This window comes from Cryptomeria japonica, chromosome 1, assembly GCF_030272615.1.
Source record: "Cryptomeria japonica chromosome 1, Sugi_1.0, whole genome shotgun sequence".
Taxonomy (NCBI): domain Eukaryota; kingdom Viridiplantae; phylum Streptophyta; class Pinopsida; order Cupressales; family Cupressaceae; genus Cryptomeria; species Cryptomeria japonica.
In genome coordinates, this window is record NC_081405.1 from 328,661,337 (window position 1) to 328,683,807 (window position 22,471).

Sequence of the window (22,471 nt, forward strand, 5' to 3'; positions counted from 1 at the left end):
CCGCAGAAACCTTCGGCTCCACAAGTTAATCACAAACAAGAGATGTCAAATAACCAATGATTAAACCATGAGGCTCCTCCCTTATTTATTCTTTTTCATACATGAATCAGCCTTCCTTCTAGAAGATTCCTTTATAATAAAATAATATTTAATTGCTCCCCTTTTAAATAATTAATAATTGCACTTATAGTAAATATTAAAATATTATTATAATATAAAGTGCAATTAGCAACATGCGTGACATCATACGTAAGAACACATTATCTCACCATAAAATCATGTAAAATAATATGTAAAGCCATAAGTAATTGCCAAAATGACCCCCTCATCAACTCCTTGGCCTACGAGGGTCAATTAATAGGTCAAACTCCACGGATATCTAAGTACTAAGGAGAAGGGGACATTACAATCAACCCTCCCTGAAACAATGGAGATTGCTTGTGGACAGAAGGTTTTCTTTAAGCAGTGGAGATTGCTTGGGGTCTCCACTGCTCAAAGAAAACCTTCTGAAGAATTACTCCACCTGGATCCCAAGAGAAAATCTTTGTAATGTCCTGGTCATCATGAATTAGCTCCTGTAACACTAGCTCATCCAACTGAATCTGTTGAACCAACTCAATCACTTCATCAAGTGTCGATGGAGTATAAACTTCAAGAGGAAACATGTCAAGGGACTAATCATACTTGCTCCCAATCTTTGCACAAAGTGAGCTATCCAATAAACTATCCATCACATGTGCCCCTGAATCGTGCATCTGAAATAAGTCGTGTACATGAGGATCAAATGTGAAGCTGTATGCGCTCCTCACTATGTACACTTCAGAAATTCCCTCCTTGAGTCCTATTTGAAATCCTGATGTACTGGAAGGATCCCAAATGTCACTATTAGGACTAAAATCAGGAGAGTGATCAACAACCAAATTATAGAGTGGATTATCATATAGCCATGTAGCATCAATCTCAAACAATGGATTGTCAATCATCTCATGCTCCTCCTCAATAACCACCTGTTCTGTCTTCCTGCTTTTTCATCTACAAAGAGAAATAGAATGCAGGCTCCCATCTGCAATTCCCCTTGACACATAAGTCTTGTCATTCATTTCAAATTTCATTTCCAACTTAGGTACATTGAGGGTAAAAACTCCAATGTCTTGGAGCCATTTCATGCCCAAAACTACGTCCACTGCACCCCAAAGAAATGGGACTCGGACTCGGCTCAGACTCGGGCTCGGGACTCGAAGTCAGACTCGGCTTCAGACTCGACTGGACTTGGGAAAGTGAAAAACTCAAGAAATTTAGAGATTTTTAAAGATTTAAAACTTGTTTCAGGCACCCTTTATTGAATACACCTTAAAGACACAATAACATCATTGAACTCGGCTCATTTGATTACATACACAAGTATACATCAATCACATAAGCATAAACGCAAATTGTAGCTGAAGGAAATAACAAACATAGCTATATAAATATTGTCAAATGTATACAATATTACAAAACTCATGGAATAAAATATCCATGTCATCATATGATCATCATCAAATGTTTCATACAAATACCAAAGGTAAATACAACTACAAGCCTATGGCTCAGAGGAGCAAGCACGGCTGCACCCTCCAGCCCCGACCCCCTGTGAAGGAGTCTAAGGTAGGTCCTGGATGATTCGACAGCCATAGCCGCTCCCCATGACACCATGCCATGCTCACCAACATCAGGAACATCCGTGTCACTATCTGCCTCTGAATCTCCTATTTGTGCTTGTGCTCTTCGCTCCTCCTCTTCCATGGCTACAATCTTAGGCTCTATATCTACCTAGTCGATCCAATCAGTGTCAGACTCGGAGGTTAAATTTTCCCTACTTCTATCGACGCAATTTCCCCCCATATTTTTCGATAGGGGTTTGGGGGCAGCACCCCCAAGGTGGGTTCAAGGGGCATCGCCCCTTGCACGCTCCCTATCGCGATACAGGGCGGGGTCGAGGGGCAGCGCCCCGCGAGGCCAAAAAAACTTATTATTTAATAAAGGCGTTGGGTGTCATTTTTCTATTGGCTGACATGTTGTAACTCTAATTTTTCTCATTCTCAGGCGGAGGTTGTAGTGAACAAAGACGAGACCATTCATTTTTAAAAAACTTTTTAAAATGTTTTTGTTTTTGTCATTTTACGTAACCCAGCTAGTAGCCGAGTTTCAGGCACTGGACTCGTCGAGTTTGGCGAATTTTTGCCAAACTCACCAACTCGGCGAGTCTGGTGAGTGCCAGACTCGGACAAGTCCAATTCCGAGTCCCAAAGACTCGGCAAGCATGTCTCAGACTCGGACTCGCCGAGTGTGGCGATTTTCTGGCGATTTTCGTTTCTCTGACTGCACCCATGTTGACCAAATAGAAGTCGACTTGTAGCTCATAATCATTTAGCTATAAGGTGAGATTACCTATCCGTTTAGTGCACATGAGGGTATATCCATCTGCAACTCTAACTCTAAATCCATGGAAATCCTCTGTCTGCAATCTGCATCTAGCCACAAATCCCTCATCAATAAAATTACGCATTGCTCCAGTGTCAAGCATAGCGATGCAACATTGCCCATTGATTGTTCCTTTGAATCGGAAAGGAACCTCATCTTGTTCGTCAGCAAATAACGCCATAGGAAATAGATTCCCATCAGGCCCAAATTTTGTTGAAGCTTTTCCACCCTGATCGTTCCCTGAAGTAGCTGGCTGATCCAAAATTTCAGAATTGGAATCCTAATAATACACCCACATTGCGCAATTTGCCTTGCCCTTAGGCCTCAAACAGCAATCATGCTCTCTACTGTAAGGCTCTTGGCACCAAAAACATTATTTCTTTCTCCTTAACTCTTCTCGTGTCTACTCATCCATCATGGTTGCTGATTTCTTTTTCTTATCAGCAAGTTGTTGAGGACTCTCATTGCTAGTAGAAGGAAATTCTTTTTGTGAACTCTTGCTTTTTGGGGCTACGAACTCCATACTCCTCGCCTTCTCCATCGCCTCCTGTAGTGTAGGTGGGTCAAAAGCTTTCAACCAGCCTCTTAGTGGCTCCATCAAACCTTCCATGAACAAGACAACCAATCTTCTTTCACTAATGTTGGGTACCCTGACTGATAACCTCTGAAAGTCAGCAACATAAGCTTCAAGAGTTCCATGTTGCTTCAATTGTGCCAACTCACGAAAACTTACTTCAAAATATTTGACATCAAATCTTTCTATCAATCTCTTAGTGAATTCATCATAGGTAGTAATAAGATTATGACCAAGAGTGACCAATCCGTGGTACCACCACTCATGATCAGCCCCTTCTAAATGTAGAGTAGCAAACCTTATGACGTCCTTCTTAAGCATTGGTCTCAATAACAAGTAGTTATCAAGCTTTTGCACCCATGCTCTAGCTGTACACTTATTGCTCCCATCAAAATATGGCATTGTAATTTTACCAAGAGCTTGCTGATAATTTGTCCTTGGTGAAACATAATGATCATTTCTTCCTCCACTTCTTCTATTCCTTTGATTCATGTATTCATCAAAGGTCCATTGTTCCCTCATATCAGGAGGTAGAGTAGTATACTCCAAGTAGGCTTGTCTAGCTTCATCTCAACAAGGAACAACTGCAGCAACATGTGGTTGTTCTTCTCTTGGTGTAAAAGTGGGGAAGAGAGGTCTAGAGGCTGATCCTCTAGTATTAGCAGCTCGGTGTACAGTTCTTTCCTCTTCAAGGTTTCCATTATTCGCATTATTCCCACTATGTTCAACTGTGTGATGTTGATGGAGATTATTATTTGTTTGTTGTTCCATCTTTGCTAATAATTGAGACATCATGTCAAGCATGGTGTAGAATTTATTTTCAATTCTTGCATCCTTGTCTTCTTCAACCATAGTCTGAACTGTTTTGCCGGTATCCCTTTCCCTTAAAGCTTCTAAAAAAGTGTCTACGTCTGACACTAGTGGATTTTGGTACTGCGGCTTTCTTTGTTCCCTATTATAATATATGATATCTCTTGCACTCATCAGACATTTAACTGATCACAGGATGGCAAGATGATAACTCTGATACCACTGTAATATCCCCTGCTGTTATGTGACTGCAATGTGTAGGGAATATTGACAAACAGTTGTCTGATAACCTTCAATCTTCTGTCCTAGTTTTCAAACTGAATAACCCTGTGTGTTATTGATACTGGACAGCTTGTAAAATTTTGCATGTTATGCAGTTTTCTTTGGTTTTGCTTGTTGGAACATATGAATGTAACGAACTGAAATAAATTAATGTTGAAGAAAGCATACCATCATCCTATTCAACTAATTGACAATTTGTCAAACAATTGTCATGCATCCTCAGATTGGAAACCCAACTTATTACGGCACATATAGACCTCAACTGATTTATTTATTCAATGCAGTCCTGACTAAAAAATACTTGAGGAATGGCCAAGACTCTTGGCTTACACTAAATATTATTCAGAATTTTCTGAGTACTAATGGCAACCACTAATTCATGCATACATGACTGAAAGTTGAATATAAACAATACAAAATACACCTGGATGAAGCGCCTAGGTGGAAGGATGAAGAAGCAAGCAATATCAATTCGCTTTGAGCTCTCCTCTTGCCAAATCAAACTATTCTCGAAAATCGCCACTGTTCTGATATTAAGGCCAGTAACAAATAATTTCCAGCTTGAATGTCCCCTTCTAAGCATCAAACAGCATTGTGGATATCCCCTTAATGTGAGCGCTCCAATCAAATAGTGAAATTGATGCACCAAATGGGGGTTATGAGCAAAATCTGGGGCTAGTAGGTCTGGTCGAACCTTATATCAGACCTGATATGTGACCGATAACTCCTCCAAATTCTCCTCCAATATGCCCTAAGGAATCACCTATCCCTTCTCAATATATAGATGCAAGCATGGAAGTCAATTCACCAATGAGCTGAAGTATTTTCCAAAATCGCCTACCATGAATGTTGATGCCAAACCACATTAAACTCAGGTATGAAGGATTGAAGTATCCTTCACTCACAATTGCAACCCTTTGGAGGATCTTTCACCACCTCAGTTATGCTATCAATGGGAGTTTCCGTTCCCAAAGACAAATAGATCAACCATAAAAACCTTCGGCTCCACAAGTTAGTCACAAAGAAGAGATGTCAAATAACCGATGATTAAACCATGAGGCTCCTCCCCTATGTATTCATTTTCATACATGAATCGGCCTCCCTTCTAGAAGATTCCTTTATAATAAAATAATATTTAATTGCTCCCCTTTTAAATAATTAATAATAGCACTTTAAGAAATATTAAAATATTATTATAATTAAAGTGCAATTAGCAACATACGTGAGAACACATTATCTCACCATAAAATCATGTAAAATAATATGTGAAGCCATAAGTAACTACCAAAACGACCCCCTCATCAACTCCTTGGCCTACGAGGGTCAATTAATAGGCCAAACTTCACGGAAATCTGAGTACTAATGAGAAGGGGACATTACAGGAAAGAACTTCACAACATGAAAGAGGACTACTTCAAGGTGTTCAAGTTCAAGGAAGCAGATACAAAGAGGACAACAATACGAAGATGGACAACGTTCACACTTCAAGGTAGAATCCAAAATGAATGGAACAAAGGAGGACTTACAACATCAAGATTTAAACTTCATCAAGACATTCAAGAAGATCAAGTCATGCAAGAAGGTGTTTCAAGACATTTCTCTATGAGGAAGATTCTACAATGACTTGGATTTCCAAGATCAAAGGAAGGGATCCAATAATGCAATGAGGAACACTTCTAGGTCAAGGATTGCTAGAGGGAGACAAGATTCATATTTCAAGATGACATCAAGGCAAGGTTCACACTTCAAGGAGGTAATGAGAAATCAAGGAACCACAACTACATGATGAAGAATTCCAAAGGATGAAGAAAACATTTCAAGAAGTCCAAGATATGGAGAAGGGGACATCACATGGTGGATTCCCAAACAAGAAGATGGAGATGGAAGTAAGTGCAAAGGACAAGATCAACCTATTCAAAGAGATGATGTAATTTGGGAATATGAACCATCACAACCAGTCAAAAGATGGATAATGTTGAGTATCAAGAGATATTGCTATGGAGGAGAAATTTTACAAGATATACATGCTGAGGTGTCAATCACTCATCATCAACCAATCAAACAATTCAAGGTCATCATGTCCAATTTCATTGAACCTGACTCATCCTACAAAGAAGACAAGTGGACATGTGGGTGCATTGAATGAAGTGATATCATCTACTCATTGTAAATTCTAGGATTGAGGCTAAACCTATTGTCATTGGTCCTTTCCCTAAAAGGACGTGCACTTAAAGATTTGTAATTTTCTCATTGGTCAACATTAAATGTAAGGTGGTGGTTGTAATGTCTCCATTTGGGATTTCCCTTAATTCAATCTTGGCCATTGATATGGATTCAATCCAAGCCCTTCATTGTAACAGATTGCACTATAAAAGGCTTCTCTCTTTTATTTGTAAAGGTTAATAGTTAATACTTTAATAGTAGGTTAATAAGCATTAGATAGCAAGCAGATAGAGTACAATAGGAGAAGGCAGAAATTGTTGCCAAACTTGTAAAAAAATATCCTTTTCATTGAAGATATGATGGAATGTGTTTTTTCTTCTACATAATTGCATGGTTTCTGTTGGATCCTCATGTTAGATGATGATAATTAGACGGATGGAAGATCTTTGTGCACGATTTATGGTGATCACTGGGGTAGACTTGAATGATATCTCCGTGCTCTATCCTATTTGGAAACATCTGTGATAACATCTATTGCTCTATACATGATCCAAATCTTAATATAATTTCTGACGGTGGATGAGGGTGTTGCCTTAATATCTCTAATGAAATGATTCCAACTCTAATATAATCGTTTAGTTCATATCCTACTTCCACATAAAATATTGATTAATGGATGACTATCGTAAGTCCTTACTTAATATTCTTCGGTGCTGCTTTATTTGTGTGATACTGATACAAATCATTAATTCTATATGGTGGCTGATATTAATCATACAATACATTACTCCTAATACTACTTATATTTCCATATATTGTTGTCTATTGTGAGGGGACAATCTCTGACACCAGCAGTTTACTAATATTTAATTTAACAATTAACTTTATTTATTGTTTAGGATGATTACTATTCTAATATATAATGTTTTTTTATTGAATAGTTGTTTTTCTGAATTTATTTATTAGTATATTTGTTTTCTAATTACTTTGTTATTTTGTCAATAATATAATATTGTAAAATTTATATTATTATTTGATAAATATGAAATTGATATTAATATTTAATAAATATAAATTATATATTAAATCTTGTTTATTATTATTATTAAGATTTTATTTAATGCATTCTATTCGTTTATTTGGTTATATATATATATATATATATATTTTTATATTTTAATTGTATTATTATTTATTATTAAATTCTATTTTAGAGCGGGCATTATCCTGTTTTGATTGTTTAGATGGGGACATCACAGTCTCCCCTCCTCGAATTTGCTTGCCCTCAAGCAATCTAATAACCTTGATTATTGGATCTGCAATCACATTTGAACAATACATGGAAAAATATACATATATGCATCTTAAATCTTTCTAGTTACTCATATATCGAATATGAATCAAACGCAGAGCATACACATGAAAACACAAAGTATACACATGAATACACAGAGTATACACACTTACTTAAAACATATGTATGAATGCAAGCACAGAGTATACAAAGAAATACACCTGTAGTCAAACCTTGTTTTGAAATCCTGCAATATGTTAGGAAACCATTGGAACTAATAATATAAATCTCTAAAGAAAGATAATTAAGCATAAATTAACTTAACTAGGGTCTAGTTCAACTCCCTATAGGAGCTCAATCATGAGAAAATGGGAGTAAGAGGAATGATGAGGTGTCCAAGAGACCCTCTACCCTAGGCCCAAGGGTAGAGTGAAAGCCAGAGCCCCCTTGGCCTCATGGGACCTGTTGATGTGTTTTTTATGCACATAACAATACAGAATAAATTACCAAAGTAATTTACCCTCTCTTGAACAAAATCACCTCAGATGCTAAGAATGAGATCAACTAAAATGATTCCAAGGTTTCTACATGTCAGGTCTTGACGAGTGGGTAAGTTCAGTGGTTGATGTGAATTGTTGTGTTTCACTCAGGGACTTACGCAAATGTTTGGATTATCATGAATGATGCAGAATAGGTGTGCTGACAACTTAAGATTTATCAATATGGCTCTGGATTTACTTCTTACTAAAAAAGGGGGAAAAAGAATAGGGTTCAGGAAGTCTATTCTAATCCTAGGAATGTAGGAAATGGTGAACGGATTTAGTGGAATCAAACCAGGCGAGGTCTCACAATCAGGTATTGACACGAGCTTAGTGCAATCATCTAAGGTATACTTAAAGATTTTGAAGCTATCACCATCAAACGTAGACACCATCCAAGTTGATGCTTGTCAACGGAGCGTAATAGTTGAAGTTATGCTTACTCAAATTCCAGTTGACCACACAAGGCGCACTTACCAGCGGCAAGAGGCTAGTGGTATGGACTAGGGATTCCACACAAATAAATTCAACAAATCTTCCACTCAATCTAACATACATGAAAATAAATTATAATCTAAATTCTAATCTAACTTGGAGGAATTGAGAACCATGAATGCAAATACAACACTTGAAGAGCAAAATCACCAACAATTGAACTATGATTAGGATTCAAATAGCTGCAACATATACCAACAATTCTACAAAAAAACTCTCTTACAAATGAGAGACAAAGGGGCATATATAGAGTCTCTTACAAAATGGATGGCCCAGATTGATCCAAGATCAATGGCCGAGATCATGCCAACAAAACCCTAGAATTGCCCTAATTAGGGTTACATCAAAAATGGCGCCACCAACATATGGCCCAATGAAAAGATACCTAGTCATCAAATAGGGAATCTTCTAGAAGATTCCTCCCTGCATCTCTCTCTCTCCTAGCATACTCCAAGAATCTAGCCAATACTAAATCTAACTCCTCCATGGAAATGCTAGGCAAGGTATCCTATTGTAAATCAATCACGTCCAGTGAATCCAAGCAAGCATTCAAAGTGTTCTCCCATTCTGGCATGAGCTTCTGCGAACTATGAACATGAATCAACAAAGAGACCAAGTCATCTATCTGACTCTTCTTCAAAGAGTCCAACTGGCAAAAATACATAAATTTCATCTTGTCTCTTAATTCGGCTAAGTGTAAACCACTAGCATCACTAACATCAACACCCAATAATTCCTCAATCGAGGCAAGGATCTTCATTTGAATGTCCTGAATTAATCCTTCCATTTCCATGCAACTCGACTGGGCGTTCTCATAAGTTGATTTCTTCACAGCTAGTGAACAATACCAGCCATGGAAATCATATATGTCTCCACTGTGCACAATGTTCTTGCTGACCAAGGTGGAATTAGGAACCTTCTTCAATGCCTGGAGGCATGGAATAGTCCTCTCTTGGATAGGCCGGAATTCTTCCCAAACTCCCTCAAAATATTGGATTTTGAATATAAGCCCTGTCGTCCTATCATATGCATGAACAAACTGAATAAGGAAATCATCTGCCTACTTTCTTGTGCTTTCAATACACTTTTCCACCTCTGAGTGTGTACCTCTCGCTACCTCGCAGTGTGAATGTATTCCATGGTCAACTGCAATAGGGGAAATAAAGGTGGGATCTCCACACCTTGTCCCTACAATATACTCTCTGAGTCTAATATTTTCTTCTCTGTACCTTTCATTCTTCGCAACCACTCTGTCTAACCTTGCATTGATTGCGTGGAGGTTGTCACCAATCTCCTGGAATTCCTGCTCTGTGGATGTAGGACCAAGGGCGACTAAAGTGATCTGGAAATCCATAGGAGTAGCAATGTCCGCAGTCACGCCTACAATAGGAACAGCAATCTGCGCAATCCGCATTCCTGTCTCATCTCTAGCTATGTGCGACAAAATCTCCACTCTCTTGGGCTCCTTCCCTTTAGCACTCCTAGCTAGGTAGTCATCAATATCATCAATAGGTTGTACCTCTATCATTTGTTTACTTTTCTCCATACTTCGCCTCAGCCATTCAAGAATAGCGGCCATCTCCATACCATCATCGAAACATATTTCTCGATCAAGCTCTTTCAATGCCGAAATAACATCATCATTATCATCAAGATTACTCCTGGTCCAATCATATACCTCATTTCCCAAACTAACTTCCAAAAGGACAGTAGGGGAGTCCGGCTGATCATTATTCTCGTCAGGAGGTGCAAACGTCGCTGTGGCATGGAACTCCTGAATATTCTCTGGTAGTATCACTGTGTTGGAACACTGTTGAGTCTCCTTGTTCTGTTCTGTTACTTCAATCACTTCGATTGATGAGACGCTGGGAGGGGGTGAAGGAATGATGAGTGGAGGAATGATAGTCTTTTGTTTCTTCTTCACATCCTCAATCTTCTTCCCTCTGGCCTTGACTTCTCCTGGCGTGTTCTTCCTTCTCTTGGGAGCTTGACTCTCCTCATCTGCATGAATTCTGACATCACTGACAGTCCCCTAATCATCCTCGGAAGTAAACTCTTTCGGCTTCATCCTTTCATAAGTGAAGGGAACACCCATGTCAACTAACTTATTCATCTGTATATCCACCCATAGGCGAGAGAAATTCAAGACATCTCTCATCAATATATTCAAGTCAATCTCTTCTGACTCTGACCAATTAGACAATAGGATCGCCTTCTTCATTTCACTCTCATACTGTGGATGTGTATGATCTTTATCATCTAATACCTGATCAGGAATGAGGAAAAGGCCACACTTCCTCATGAAATCCACTGACATTCTGGATCACAATCTTCTCTTCATTGCTTGCTCGTCCATTAGGTTAGCCCAATAATCTTCTATGTCAATCTTATGAGTGAACTTCTCTCCTCTGATCCTTCCGACCTTCTTATCTGGATCGAATCTTTCTCTCTTCTTATATGTAGCAAATTGATAGAATGCAAGCTCCTCACTCGCAGTGTTGGCGGCTATGGCGGACTGGCAAACCTCTGACGTCTTCCCAACTGAAATAGGAAATGTCATTCCTGTCTTGTGCTTCTCTCTCTGCATAACATCGAACTCTAGAAGTTGTCTCACCACTTCCAACAATATCATTCTGTCGGTTGGATACCTAGGAAGTCTGTAGGGTTCAGATTGAAACCCATGAATCCTGAGGTATGTGAAAGTGGGAAACTGTATATACCATGATCCATACTTTTCTATTAACTCAGTTGCCTCTTTGGACAATCTTCTGTGGATTCTGCCTTGCAGCATCCGTGTGATGTACATAGTGAATGCATCATCCACTCTCTTATAGTCTTCAATTCTATGCATGCTCAGCTGGGGGTAGCATTCATAACTCTTAAATTGTCCTTGCCCATTCCCGACTTCACCTTTGCATATTAATCCTCTGTATGAAACAAATCGTGCAAGTAGGTACACCAGGTAAGAAGTCATGGCGAATGACTTGGACCGTTCTACATTCCTCAGTTGAAAATCTAGATTGTCACTTATAATCTTGGACCAATTCACTAGTGTTCTTCTAAGACAATCCTGGATGAGGTAGAACATCCATCCATCAAATATTGCTCCCTGCGGCATCCCCATCACTCTGTTGAGTAGGAATATCAAATCACTATATTCCTCCTTAAAATCTATGCACATGAGTGTCTTGGGAGCCTTGAAATGATAAGACCTAGGTTCGATCATCCACTCTTTGTTAATTAAATTCTTACATACACCCATCTTCTTCGTGTATCTGTCTGCATAATTCTCCTTGGTCACATCCTTCATGTCTGTACCACGTGGAATTCCGAACACCTCAGCAATGGCATCTTCAGCAAGGTAGGCGATGACAACGCCTTTAGGACCCTTGATCATTCTTGTGAGCGGATTGTAACATCGTGCACATTCCAGGATAAGCTCACTGCACTGTATGGACTGTGGAAATCCAGCGGCATGAAAAATGCCACTCTTCATAATATTCGCATATGCTGGGGAAGGAACCTGATCTCTGACTCCGAACATCTGACGCTGCATCTGGTCGAAGTCCAGGAAATGCATGTTGGTATCAGCGATCTCCTTCCATCTGGACGAAATCTTAAACTCAGGATAAAATCCAGTCTTCAGCAGTTCTTTTCTTTCCTTATATCCTGACTTTGACATCGCACTTGTACGAAGCTCGAAGTTAGACTTAGGAAAATAATATAATACTTGATAAAATTGCTGACTTTCTAAAGATTTAGTTAATTCAGAGCATGGAGTCAGGAAAATAATCCATACACTTGGTAAATTTTAGCAATTAAGTTCAAAGTGTGACAACACTAAGGCATGGAAGCCTTCCATAAAATTCATTGAATACCTCCTTATGCTTAAAAAATATGCAAGCTAAAATGCAAAGGAGTATACCGGATAAATGATGACTAGAGAAAGGTGTGAAAGGTTGTGTTTTCACACAATGAATGTCTGAAGACACCTTCCGCAGTCAACAATGGAGGTCAAAATCTGAAGACAACCTGAAAATCAGACTTTTAAAACATGTTGTAATCTTCAAAAATGTGCATAAAATCAATAAAAATCAGCTCTAATGATCAAAACAATCATTTTCTGGAATGTAAGTATGGCTGGTAAAAAATTTAGTTTTCTGAGGACAAGTCTGAAAATCGGATACTTCAGACTTACCAGCACCTTGCAAAGTGGTTTAAATCCCTGAAAATGATGAAAATTGCTAAGGAAACAGCCCCAAGCAAATTCGCCAAAATTGGTTAGGTGGCTGGAAATGAAAATTTCTGAGGACAACCGCCTAACAATGGAGTTTCAGACCTGCAACAGCGATAAAATGGTCTAAAAAATGCATAGAAAACTCCATAAAATACCTCCAAATGCTACATGTTTAAGTTGGAATTGGCTGGGCAATAAAAACTTAAGTCTGAAAATTAATGGAGGTCAAAATCTGAAGCAAACCTCAGATCTGAAGCGAATCAACAGGCTGGAAATGATGGCAGCCAACAAGCATGCACGAAAACCATCAAAATGTGGCACCAAATCACCTCCTTAGCAAAATCGAATTTTCCCAACTATGGCGCCAAACTGAAATCTGAAGATTGATGTCAACGGCAGCCTTGATCTGCAATAGCAAGGATGGCAGCAATCTGAAAAATCGCCCAAGTTGGGATTGGATACCTCAAAACACAAAAATTTGCCTTCCTTAGCAAAATCAAAATTTTCAAAATTCTGAAAATGTTGTTAATGGCAGCCTTGATCTGCAGCAATGAAGGTCTGAACAGCAAGCAAAATGGTGGAGGAAAAATCGCCTAAGTCTCCAATCATGAAATTGCCAATTTTCACCAAAAAATGCTAAAGTTTGAAAAAAAACGCCAAACTTAGCAAAATCGAAATTCTGAAACTGGTCTTTAATGGCAACCAAGAGGAATGGATCAGCAAGCTAGAAAAAAATGGAGGAAAATAAATCCTCAATCCCACACTTCACAAAAACACCTTGCTAAAAAATTCGTCCAACTTGGAGAAAAATCGCTTCCATGGAGACACCTAGCAGATTTAATAATAAAATAATGCTAAGTCTCCTCACATATACTTGCTTTCACCTCTCACTTTCACCACACAAGCAATGTGGGATAAAACACTTGTATAAATACTTGCTTGGTGAAACCCTAACTTGCTTCTAGAAGGTTCAAATATTAAATGATTATTGCAAGTTATTAAATTTGCTTTTAAATTTTAAATAATCATTAATAATTATTTAAAAGCAATTAAAAATGGGGCTTACTTATTAAAAATATTGCAAATTAAATCCAAATAAGCCTCCAAGGGAAAATCGATATAGGTTGGGATTGAAAAATCCCTTCAAAAATCATTAAAATGCCAAAATTTACCCCATAAGGGAAATTCGACCCATGCTTGGATAAAAATCCATGCTCAATTTCATCAAAATGCACACAAAAAACCCCCCAGGGGAAAATCGATATGAGCTTGGACAAAAATCCACTCCATTTGCAAAAAATAACCCCCCAGGGGAAATTCGATATTAGTCTGGACAAAAATCCACACTCAAAACTCACTTAACTTGGAAAAAACCTCCCTGGTGGAATTTCGACCTCAGTCTGGATGAAAATCCGGACTCAAAACTCTTCAAAAATATTCCCAAGGGAAAATCGATCCCTGTCTGGATGAAAATCCAAACAAAAATCCTCACAAATGCTCTCAAGGGAAATTCGATCCTTGTTTGGATGAAAATCCAGACAAAAATCCTCACTTAGTTGTCACAAAAATCCTGGTGGAAAATCGGCCCAGGCATGGAATCATCCTTAACTTTGTCCGCACTCCAGTCTGTACTCCAGTCCGCACTCCTGGTGGAAAATCGTTGGCAGTCTGGATAAATCCTGACACTTAGCCAAATTTTAGCACTTCCAGGGGAAATTCGACTTGGGTATGGATAAATAGTGGGGGAAATTAGTAGCCAGTATGGATTTCAGGGGAAACCCATGTGTAGTGTGGATTTTGAGTGGGGGAATGGGTTGGGTAGTCTGGAATGTGAGGGGAAAAGCACCTCTAGCGTGGAATTTGACCCTTTAACACTTGGAATATGAATTTCCCTTAGGATTTTATCATTTTAACCACTCAAAATCACTTAGAAACATTAAATTTAAATTGGACTTAGGCTAATTTTCCAAAATATGAGCGAAACGCTAGGAAAATATTGGAATAAAGTGCAAAATCAATTTAAATAATACCTTAGGAGCGAGAAAACAACTCCAAAAGGTCTGTGAATATCTTGGCACTTTAAAATCACTGATGCGCGTGTTTAAAAACACGTTAACGCTCAAATAGGTCTACACTTAGCAAAAAAACTTAGGATCATTAAAATATCAACTTTTGCAACTTGATCCTATAACTTCAAAAACCCTAGACAGCACTAGGCATGATCAAAACTCTGAGACTCGAGCACGGGAAACGCAAAATTGCCCACTAAGCAGCCAAAACCCTAACCTAACAACGCAAAAAGCCGACAAAGAGGGGGTCCCCATTAACAATGGGGCGATGTGTGAAAGGTCACAACAGGACCACCGGTCAACTACCATGAGGTGGGCTACCTAGTCAAGTATTCTATCACCGTTCCCCTTCATCACTTACATCCTTATTTCCTTGTTGATAATCAATTATAATAGAGACTGGAAGGATACAATAGGGTGTCCCGAATGCCCTTCCCATCTAAGCCCAAGGGCAATGGACTCCATCTTACACCCCCTTGGCCTCATGGGACCATTGGTCAACTACCATGAGGTGGGTTACCTAGAGGAGGACCTCATCACCGTTCTCCCATCTTGTACTTCCTTATATTCATGACAGTTTGCTCAATAGATTCTTTATGGATTTCTTTTACCTTTCATAGTTGTGTAAATTTAAGACAATTTTCTTATGCCAGAGAGTCAATGGATGTAGTGGTGGCTGAATTTTGTCAAACCCAAGCCTAGGAGAAGTCATGTGCCCTCCTGGCCTACTACTTCATTAACATTCAGTAGGTGACTCACTTGGGTGGGCAGTGTCTCCCCACTACGGATCCCTTTTACTTCCCTGGATAATATAAAGTGCAGATTAATAAGTTTATATATGTTACTGGTTATCAATATCAAATATGTATTTTGATATGACTCCTACAGTATGGCAGGAAAGTTGCTCTGATACCACTGTAATGTCTCCATTTGGGATTTCCCTTAATTCAATCTTGGCCATTGAGGATTCAATCCAAGCCCTTCATTGTAACAGATTGCACTATAAAAGGCTTCTCTTTTATTTGTAAAGGTTAATAGTTAATAGTTTAATAGTAGATTAATAAGCATTGGATAGCAAGCAGATAGAGTAGAATAGGAGAAGGCAGAAATTGTAGCCAAGCTTGTAAAAAAATATCCTTTTCATTGAAGATATGATGGAATGTGTTGTTTCTTCTACATGATTGCATGGTTTCTTGTTGGATCCTCATGTTAGATGATGATAATTAGATGGATGGAAGATCTTTGTGCACGATTTATGATGATCTCTGGGGTAGACTTGAATGATATCTTTGTGCTCTATCCTATTTGGAAACATCTGTGATAACATCTATCGCTCTATACATGATCCAAATCTTAATATAATTGCTGACGGTAGATGAGGGTGTTGCCTTAATATCTCTAATGAAATGATTCCAACTCTAATATAATCGTTGTTTAGTTGATATCATACTCCACATAAGATATTGATTAATGGATGACTATCCTAAGTCATTACTTAATATTCTTTAGTGCTGCTTTAGTTGTGTGATACTGATACAAATCATTAATTCTATATAGTGGCTGATATTAATTATACAATACGTTACTCCTAATACTACTTATATTTCCATATATTGCTGTCTATTGTGAGGGGACAATCTCTGACACCAGCAGTTTACTAATATTTGATTTAATAATTAACTTTATTTATTGTTTAGGATGATTACTATTCTATTATATAATGTTTTTTTATTGAATAATTGTTTTTCTGAATTTATTTATTATTATATTTGTTTTCTAATTACTTTCTTATTTTGTCAATAATATAATATTGTAAAATTTATATTATTATTTGATAAATATGAAATTAATATTAATATGGGGACATCACAGTGGTTGTTGCAACTACCCCAATTAGGGTTTGCCTTGAATTATCTCGGTCATTGATTCACAATCAATCCTGCCTCTTGATTTGTAATCAGGACCTCTCTATAAGGCTTTTCCTTCTCATTTGTAAAGGTTAATGGTTGATAGTTAGATAGCAAGTAGAAGTAGCTGTAGGAGGAGACAAGAAATTGTTGCCGAGACTAAGTCGAAATTAATACTTGATTTTATTGAAGATGTGGTGGATTTTTGTATGAGTTTCAACATTTTGCATGGTTTCTACTTCTTGAAATTTAGTTAAAGTTCATTAATGTCAATGGAGAAATGTGAAGATGTTTAATGGAATTCTAGGTACATGAATTTTCTGCTTGCCAACTGGACAAGTCAGAGCAGACATTTTCAGCTGGTTTGATTCAACCTTTACCATTCCTAAACATAAGAGGCAGAGTATATCTATGCACTTTATCATAGGACTTCCAAAGGCATAGGGAAGTATTGTATATATGTGGTGGTGGCCAGGTGGATAGGTTAACAAAATTTGCACATTTCTTCACTATTGCAGCAAATTATGCGGCACCACAAGTGGCAGATGTGTTCTTAAAAGAGATTTTCAAACTCCATGTGCTGCCAAAATCAATTATAAGTGACCACAACAGCATATTTTTAAGTCTATTTTTGCAAGAATTGTTCTAATTAGTGGGCATTGTATTCACTCCAAGCACAGGCTACCACCCACAAACAGATGGCCATATAAAAATAGTTAAAAAATGGGTAAAAAGATATTTAAGGAGTTATGCTTCAAGACAGCAAAAGGCATGGATCCAATTTATCTACATGGGGAAGTATTGATGCAATAAAATACAGCACAAGTCTATTGGTATGTCTCCTTTTTAAGGCCTTGTATAAATATGATATCCGAACTTATGTCAAGTAGCAGAGTGCCAAGGAGAAAGATTTAATTCAAACAAGCCAATATATGTTGATGATCCTTAAGGTGCATCCACAACAAGCTCGAAATCAATACAAACAATATAAAATCAGCCAAGAACTAAGAGAAATCTTGAAGTAAGGAACACGGTTTTCCTAAGGTTGCCGCCTTACAAGCAGACATCTCTCCAAATGAGTGGAGTTGAAAGGTTCAAACCACATTTTTATGGACCATACAAGATTATATGAAGAATTAGAGTTGTGGTATATGCGCTAGAATTACTAGATGGGTGCAAAATCCATAATATCTTCCATGTATCATGCCTCCAGCAAACAATTGGACAGCACCTTGTAGCTTCTACAATACCACCTTTGGATGACAAGGGGAAATTAATTCTTGAGCTTGAAGCCATTATGGACATCAAAGAACAAAAGCTAAGAAACAAAAGCAGTATAGAATACTTGTTGAGATGGAAAAATATTCCCAAGAAGAAGCCACCTGGGAAGGTCTGGAAATCTTCGAGCATCCAAACTTGCATTGCTTAGGGACAGGCAATTCTGGGAGGCAAGGTTTGTCATGTGCTCATTAAAATATTGTAACTATTATAGCAAAAGAAAAAAAAAGTAAAAACACATAATTAAAAGAGAGAGAGAAAGAGAGAGAGCTAGCCGTCTCAACAAGATAAGGACAAAAGTTGCTGCCTCAACAATAAAGAAGATAAGGATTTAATATTTTCAGAAAATTTTAAAAAAAGAAAGAAAGGAGATGGCTGCACTAGGATTAGCTGCCTTGCAGCCTCTTTTGAGCAGCTCTTCATAGAGTCCCAAGATGGAAACCCTTTAGCATCTCAAAAGGAGACCGGGTATGAAAACCCTCAGCCTTCCAACTGGTGATTCCACTTGGAGAAATTCACAGGGCTTAAAGATTTCAACATAGTTCCAATTTAGCAGTGTTTGTGTAAAGTCTGTTAGCAGCCAGCTCCAACACCCTCCTAGTTGCAGCATACCACTCTAGTTTAACAGCCCATTTTAGCATTTCTTTTTGTCCCAGCACAACAGTTCAGCTTGACAGTCAAATCTACCACCTTCCAACTCATAGATATCTGCCAAAAAAAAACAAGCAGTTCACAACACAGACCAGCAGCAACTCAAGCAGTTCCCAGAGCAAAACATTTGGAAGGTGTTGTGAACAAAGGGCACATTATTACAACGTGGTGCAAAGACATCCGGTAGCAAAAACTGAGGTTGGATTGTCACATTTTATTTGTAAGAATTGCATAAGCTATCAATCTCCCTTTGTAATCAAACTTGCAATAAGTCTCTACATTATAAAAGGAGTAGCGATTTCATAATAAACCCGTTTTTTCCAGAATTCAGTCGGCAGTTATATTCATTTGCAACCAAATTATTAAAAACATTACTGTTGTATATTAAGTTGACATGACAGGGTCCCAACTTGGAGACTCAAGGTTTAATGTAGCCACAGCGAGCTCTAGTTCATCTTGACCTCAAGGAAAAGAGGGAGAAAATTCTTGTCCTAGATCATGATATATGCAATTTAATTGTTTCCCCTTGGAATTTGCATATAGTTGCTAAGTATTTAGTGATCTCCCATAACAAAGGCTGGATTCACCCAACCTCACTTGGCGAGTGACTTTCTGCAGCAGACCATGTCAAGCAGAGTTTATAAAACGTGTGCAATCAATGGGCTGGACAATGCGGCCAAGCAGCTACATGTCAAGGCGTAGCTTCCAGCTCAACCATATATAGCAAGGCCTATGATCGTTGGTGAGTGGCTCCAAGCAGGTATGGAATAGCACACTAGGGTATTTCTAAAAACACTTGATGGGGTGTTCTATGTTCTATTGTTGGCCCTTGTTATGTTAGTTTTTTGGGTGTTTTTGAGATGTATTTTGTGCTTGGTTGTCAGGTCTGTCTCCTCCAGCTTTGCCCACAAGGATTGTTCATGCTGGTCTCAATCTTGTTTGTTTGGTCTTTTGGATGCTTTTGCTGTCTAGGTATTTTCTCTGCTTATGTTCTTGCCTGTTACACCTTTGTGTGGGTTATTCACATAAGCATTTTGTTAGCTTTATGGTATGTTTTATCTATGTTACACGCAAGGGCCCCTACATAGACCCCTAAAATTTTCATTAAAAAAATGCCCACATGTGCCCTAGAAATGGCAAATAGGAATTTAAAAATTGCATAATTGAAAAACTGTACAACATGAGCGCCTATTTTATCTCCAATAAAGGGAGTCTACTTGCTTTGCATCTTTTCTTTCTCTCGCTTTTGTACATGTTGTCAACTATTTTTTCTTTTTCTTTTCGCTACATTAAAATCGTTTGTAGGGCTTCACTTCTCCTCAACAAACCCACTCTTTGGTTTTGATTTCTTTTTATTTCCCCTTGTGATTCAGAGCCAAGATGGCGTCCGTAGGATGGACACACTTGGCAGATTTAATGTACTATGGCAGAAACATATTTTGAATGACAAAGGCCAAGAACTATATCAAAATGGAGTGGCTATGGGGAAGACAAATAAGAGAAAATTAAGCACCATCATAAGAACTGTAATATGCAGAGTTTTATCATGCAATAGTTCTGTACAAGATTCAAAAGGTCGGACATGCATGAATGCCGCGCTATCCTTCCGTTCTATCACTAAACTAGCTAACTTACTAACTTGTTGCCTATTAACTTATCCAATCATTACAAAATACAGTCGTATACACTAATATACATGTAGGAGGGTAATGAGAGGTTCGGCAATTACAAGTGTGTCTACTACTCTTCCGATTACTAGAAAAACTGCTCTATTGGCCATCACCCAGGATTCGCGCTGTAGATCCCTGTGCCGAACAGGTCTGTCACAGTAGATGCCATCAAATGTGTGCGGCAAGTCTTCAGAGGAATTAAGCCCTCACATTACTGTCACTCTGTCACAAGTAAGTGACGACAGAGTTATGGCTGCTAAAGTGTGCCAAATGCTCCCGGTTTATCTTTCCTATTTAGGTGGACCGCGGATGCCACTTTTTCTGCTATTTTGTTTCCTGTCATTTTCAGTTGCACTGACCTATTTCATTTGTTTAAGAACATTTATATGATTGCATTTCATTTGTGTATCTCAACATTGAGGTACAGGTGACTTTATATGGTAGGTTTGTTTCCCTAATGTCTATCTTAATAAAAGAAAAAGGCGCCAGTCACATTCTCGTGGAGAGGTCTGCCGCTCCAATTTTCCATGTCAGGTGACCCCATGACAAGTTTTCAAGGGCCTATAGAAATAAGAAGGATCTCCACCATAGAAAAGCAGGGTAGGATATCCTTTCAGACAAGAGTTTGTGCTATTGCTTCGAATTTAAGTGTGCCGTAGCTCCATGAAATCCTTAATGTCAAGCTATAGGAATACATGGACACTTGTCCTTAAAAATTGAAGCCATGTCTTTTTGGCTGGATAGTTCGAGGGGCCACTGGAGTGGTGACGGAGGGGACCGCGGACAGGAGATTTTCTGAAGCCATTCGAACAATTTAGGATACCTTTTGCTGAATGACAATCATTGTCTGGTAAATGTTTTCAAAAACAATTCTGCTGATAGTTAATTTTATGAAAACTATATTTGAAAAGGGGGAATCTCATCTTTCATAAGATACATTTCGCCGCAAAAAGTTCTGACAACTCTTGTGCAGAAAAATCTAAGAAACGTAGAGGATGACTCTTCGATTATCTTAGAGAATGCGTAAACAAACCGAAATAAGAAACGTAAAGGACATTATTTTGAATTTGTGTTAAGAATGTGGATAAACATTAAACGAAGAATGAGCACCTTCGGACGCAGCCCGAAGAGGTTCGAATTTCACTGATACGCCTAAGCCAATTGCGTTCATTGCTGTGTTGCTGCAATTGAGGAAATGCTCTGGCTGCTTGTGGATATTCTGACATTTTCTCGACAAGTTGCTACAATTCAGAAGAGCGGGCGCTGGCGAGTAAGGAAGGATTGGATGTGTAGAGTTAGAGTAGGAGTACACTGGAACTGAACGGATCATGATCATATTTACAGACTTTAGAATAGCTGAGGTTCAGTGGCATAGCACAGCAACGAGTGCCAAGATAATGAAAAGAAGTGTCAGGAGAATTGGCACGTTACCTAATCCACTTAAATTGGCCTTTTAAAACCATTTTTTTAATATATTGAACAAAGTAATTAAACTAATTTACAACAATGAAGCTATAAAAAGTAGTTGAATAAAATAATTGTATAACCAGAATTTTAGTCATAAAGATCTTATATGAGACAAGAATATATAAAGTCGATAACATTCTTACAATGGCTGAATTTACAATCAATCTGAAATTTCATAACTTGTCATTTAATCTGTTGTAGCTAATGTTTGACCTTCGCATTATTCTTGAAAGTCTTGAGCTTGTGAAAAAAGAAAAGTCATATGAAGTAATATTTCAAGTAAAGCCTTAGCATTTCAATAACTTGATGATAGTTGTTAGAAAACATAGCAGCACATTTATTTTTTCATATATTTAATAAAACAATTTATCAAATAGAATTAGTAATCATATCATTTTGCAAGTCATAACCAAGAATAGCACTTTTCTCGTTCAAATCATGATTAAAGATTGTAGAGAAGTCTTTAAATAGAGCACACCATAGCTTTTAAGTAGATAAATAGCCCCAAAATATATGTTTTCAACTTTAAGAACCATGCCATAAAGGACAACTAGTTGGTTGGAGCATAATAC

General features: G+C 38.1%; 1 protein-coding gene across 2 annotated transcripts in view; it reads right to left on the reverse strand.

The window, feature by feature from the left end:
- LOC131073144 (uncharacterized) overlaps window positions 1-21,878 on the reverse strand; it is a 307,122-nt gene extending 285,244 nt beyond the window's left edge. The window contains exon 1 of one of the 2 annotated variants that reach the window (XM_058009527.2): window positions 21,543-21,878. In XM_058009527.2, coding sequence (XP_057865510.2) covers window positions 21,543-21,768 — 226 coding nt within the window. In that variant the 5' untranslated portion in view covers window positions 21,769-21,878. The remainder of the gene's footprint in view (window positions 1-21,542) is intronic. The other variant, XM_058009528.2, reaches the window with a different exon arrangement.
- Between the last annotated feature and the right edge of the window lie 593 nt (window positions 21,879-22,471).